Below are 4,379 nucleotides of genomic sequence, written 5' to 3'. Positions count from 1 at the left end.
AAAGGAGATGAAGGCATGCGTGGGAAGTAAGTGAATTGAAGCATGGGAGCAGGGTGCTTGCATCACGTATGACTCCATGCTCCCCTAAGCAGCCACCAAAACTTCCGTAAAAATCTTTTATTTGCATCCACCGAACCAAAGAGGCTCTAACTCATATCCCTGCAGGCCCCACCTTTTCAGCTATGCATAACTTACACATTACAGCTCCCGTGGGCTCCACTCACCTTTCTCTGCCTCTCCCTCCTCAGTCCTCACATTTATTCTCACACGTGGGTGCCCCAAGTCAAATACGGACACGTGTCACCACGAGTGGACTTTGCCCTAATTACTGGCTCGTGCTTGCGACTACTATACTTGTTTTGATCTGCATGCTTATCTCTAATTCTATACTCTTATATTATCCCTTATATTATCAACTATATATTTAGCCATACTTATCTACTCAGTCCGGATCAGGAGCTATTAAAGTGCGGACGTTCCTCCGTTCTTCATCGGACGGCTCCGACGATGATGCGTCTCCACCCTAACAGACTCCAACAACATCCTCGATCACTTTCTCTCCCTGGTGAGTCCGCCGAATTCGAGTTTTCCGGTGAGATCGATCTTGTTTGAAGGTTTGGTGATCTCACCGGAAAACTGGAATTCGGCGGACTCACCAGGGAGAGAAAGTGATCGAGGATGTTGTTGGAGTCTGTTAGGGTAGAGGCGCGCCGTCGTCGGAGCCGTCCGGTAAAGAACGGAGGGACGTCCGCACTTTAAGGGTTGTGCGGACGTCCTCTTTGGAATGGCTCCGCTTATCTACTTACCTAACTTCTCCTCACGTTTTTCACATATGCCCGACTAGAGGAGAACTCATGTACCTTAGATGCCAAGAACCACTCAAACTTTCAGTTACATACTCTCGTTAAAGCTCGTTAATGCGTAAACGTGTAAATTTTACAAGAAAACATGTAGTTTTGTAATATCTTCATGTGTAATAGAAATTTTATAGTTACTCTCGTGATAGCATAAATTTGTAAATTCTTACAAGGGAGAAATCTGTCAGTTTGGTAATATATTCATACATGATGCATGCATGTAATTAATATAAATATTTATGCGATGAATTATTAATATAAGGTCTCTTTCCTCCATTAAAAACCTTTTGAAAGATGTGACAATTTTCTTAAGTTGTAAGTTTCGCAATTTCATGTATAGACGTGTTAGGTTCATATATATGTGCTAGTAACTATAGAAGATTTTATCCTTTTGTCTTTGGCAATATTTGTGTCACTCCTGTGCTACGGATTGGATAACGACGCATGCAGGCTAGCTAGAATAAGCGATGATAGTCATAGTGGGATCAGAATTCTCAATGTCATTTTCTGGTTATGCCAACTTTCTTGCAAATGAAGACCATTGTTAGTTGCCACTCGAAGTGCATGTAATGGAACTTATTTACAAGATTTTTACTAGCTTAGCCTAGCTAGTTGCAGTGGTACTAGTAGTGAAATAATGATACAATTGGATAAAGCTTCATAATATAAAATGGGGGCATGCGCACTTGGTTAGGTCTATCAAATCATCTTCGATCCATCTCTTTTCCCTTCTCGTCTCTCCCGAGCTTTCGTACGTTTCCTATCTCAGTTTGGCAAACTTATTTCATCAAGATCATCCAAAGATAAGAACACCTCGTCCAAGCATGAAAGCTCTGTCCCATCATCATCTTCCTCGTCATCGTTGCGCTCATAAACTCGACACAACACGAATCCGCTGAACTCCTGAGAAATGTTTTGCAAAAGCACATCAGTTCATGATATCACGTGTACAATTGTACGTATATGCTCGATGAAAATACACATGCATACAATGTGAGAGAGCATGAAGCTTTTGTAGAGTAAATGAGTTAGTTTGCTAGCTATTTGTGATATATTGCGAGTGTGATTACATTGACTGCTTTCCGGTGCACTCTTCTCTTTGATGATCTAGTGGTGGAAGAAGAAGCGCAAGTATCCGAGACTGAAGAGAGACGATACTCATGCATTGTCCAATTTGTTTTGATCCCGGAAGAAGCTTCTCCCACGTAGAACCCAAAGTATCTCTTGATTCCAACTCTGTTATTAGAAGTAGAGGATATGATAGGTTCCTCGGTGCCTAAGGGTTTCCAGTATCCATTACTCGTAACCCGATTTTGCGTCCTCCGGCTATAGAAGTACCACTGCTTACCCTCGCACAAAGCCTTACCTGCGTACATGTTATGTATATAACAATTTAACAAAGTAATTGGCATGTGTTTAGTAATGGAGCAAAATAAGGGCAAGATAACTCTTGTTGTACATAGGATATATTGGAATGCATTGAATTAATGGTACCATTTAGCTCCCATGGATCGTATGGATAGAGATCGAGATCAGGAATGACATCGGGGTGGAGGGGTAAGAGAGCTGCCTTGCGTTGAAGGAAATGGACTACGAGCTCTTCGTCTGTGGGGAAAAATCGAAAACCAGGAGGCAGCTGAAAAGGGTTATCTGCCATCACAACAAAGCAGGCTAGGACAAGAAGAAGAAGAGGAAGAAGAAGAAGATTTAAGAAGAATAGTAGCTAGCGTGTAAACGAAGTTTCAGCTGACGATGGTATTTATAGCTTCTGTAAAGCAAGAGGAGAGAGATGAAGTGAATAGAAGAGAAACAATGAAAACAACAAAAACAAAAAAAGAAAAGATAAGTGAGTGAATGAGTGACGTGAAAAAGAAGGTGGTTTTCATAACAAATGGGGGAGTTTTGATTGTTTTTGTTGATGATGATGATGATAAAAGTGCTCTGAGAGATGCAAGGCGGCGAGCAACTGTACCTGCTTAGATACCAAGTGCTTTGAAATGAGAGGGACATGTTTCTGTTCCAACAAAACTGTTTACAAAGAAATAAAACTTAGATTTCGTGACAATTTATACTTCGAAGACCTTTTAGTTTATAATATGAACACTTGAAATTTCTTGATTGGTTTAGTACGACACTTGAAAGTTCGCCAGTAGACTTAAAACGTAACAGCGCGGAATCACTCGTGGATTCAATCCAGTTTGAGTATGATGGCACAGGTTGTGTTGTTAAAAGATCCTCAATTACATACGCAAATAGCAATGAAAGAGGTTCGTTGATCAAACTTTTGGCATCAACCAACAAAACCGTAGCATCTATACAAATGACACAGATGGTGTCATTCCTATGTCATTAGTGAATGTACAACGATCGACAACTGAATAAGAGCAGCGTAGGTCGAGAAGTGACTGTCAATCCAAGAGAATTTCTAAACATCGGATTCTCGGAAATCAGACCATATTCCTCCGACATCATTGCCACCGACAGGGTACGACGGGAGGGGGAGTAGTTCGCCACAATGGGCGGGGGTGGTTAAGTGTTAACTTTTTCTCCTTTGAGTATTATACAAGGGTAAATCAGGATTTGAATTCTTTTCCAAAAATATGTGGTAGGTCATGAGCGAATTGGGACATCCTAATAAAATTCCCGATTCAACAGTGGACAAAAAGGCAAAGCGAAAGGTATTTGAGTAGAACAAAGGACTTGTACTTGAAGCAGCTGCAATAAGAGGTGAGTGGCTGTGCCACGTTCAAAATCTGAATATATGTATTTAGAGAAAACCAAAAACCAAAAAAGATCAGCATCATCACACTTCATGCTGAGATCATGCACCTCTTGACATCCACGAGGCACACATGAATATTGGGTTTGGTCGTGGACCAATTTGAAGTTGTGGAATGTGCCCATAAACCAATTATCACTTGCTCATAATTACTAGCCTTTACATAACTTCTGGCTTTGTTCTTGTCTTAAAGACTGGTCATCAATATTTAATAGGATAATTTGGAAGACGTTACAATCAGCCTAAAATGAGCTCCATAAAGTACAACTTTCATGTATTATCTAATGACATGGTTGCATATACACAGATGACTGATATGTATAACCTAAGCTCTTCATGCAAAGTGGATGGGATGAATCTCAATAATCAATATAGTTAGCACTTTAAAATGTTCTTTTAAGTCTGGAGGCTTCAAGCTTGGGACCTCATTCAACATTGTTGTCGAAAGAGACACCACTGGCTCGAAAGTTAGTTGGTCCTGCCAAACTATTTTGTGATCCCAGGTTTGCACCTTGTGACAGATGTGAAGGATAGGGATCGATGCCTCCATGGCTTTCGTCATGAAATGACAACTTAAATAGATGAACAAGGTACTCTAGGGATGGATTAAGTGGTCTGAAACTAATCCAATCAATGGTATGCCATATATATATGTAGACACAAATTTGTCCACTCAAACATGTAAGATTTTCGGTTTCACTTCTAAATCTAATCATGTCATTAATGCTTACTTACATATGAAC

At 40.4% G+C, this 4,379-nt stretch overlaps 1 protein-coding gene across 1 annotated transcript; it reads right to left on the bottom strand.

Moving 5' to 3' along the window:
• Positions 1 to 1,332: 1,332 nt before the first annotated feature.
• On the bottom strand, positions 1,333 to 2,633 carry LOC101298477 (NAC transcription factor ONAC010-like). The gene is made up of 3 exons (XM_004309301.1): positions 2,352 to 2,633; positions 1,928 to 2,223; positions 1,333 to 1,760 (listed from the first exon to the last, which is right to left on the bottom strand). The coding sequence occupies exons 1-3, from the start codon at positions 2,512 to 2,514 to the stop codon at positions 1,623 to 1,625; spliced, it is 597 nt and encodes a 198-aa protein (XP_004309349.1). The 5' UTR covers positions 2,515 to 2,633; the 3' UTR covers positions 1,333 to 1,622.
• Positions 2,634 to 4,379: the final 1,746 nt, after the last annotated feature.

This window comes from Fragaria vesca, unplaced genomic scaffold (assembly GCF_000184155.1).
Source record: "Fragaria vesca subsp. vesca unplaced genomic scaffold, FraVesHawaii_1.0 scf0511284, whole genome shotgun sequence".
In the NCBI taxonomy this organism is placed as follows: Eukaryota; Viridiplantae; Streptophyta; class Magnoliopsida; order Rosales; family Rosaceae; genus Fragaria; species Fragaria vesca.
This window is presented reverse-complemented; position numbering and strand designations above follow the sequence as displayed.

What these genes read in the sequence shown, in the direction of transcription:
- LOC101298477 (XM_004309301.1), bottom strand. Translation starts at nt 2,514, where the DNA reads ATGGCAGATAACCCTTTTCAGCTGCCTCCTGGTTTTCGATTTTTCCCC. An exon ending in CGATCCATGGGAGCTAAATG is followed by an intron (nt 2,224 to 2,351) that starts GTACCATTAATT and finishes ACATGTACGCAG; the next exon opens with GTAAGGCTTTGTGCGAGGGT. An exon ending in TGCACCGGAAAGCAGTCAAT is followed by an intron (nt 1,761 to 1,927) that starts GTAATCACACTC and finishes AACATTTCTCAG; the next exon opens with GAGTTCAGCGGATTCGTGTT.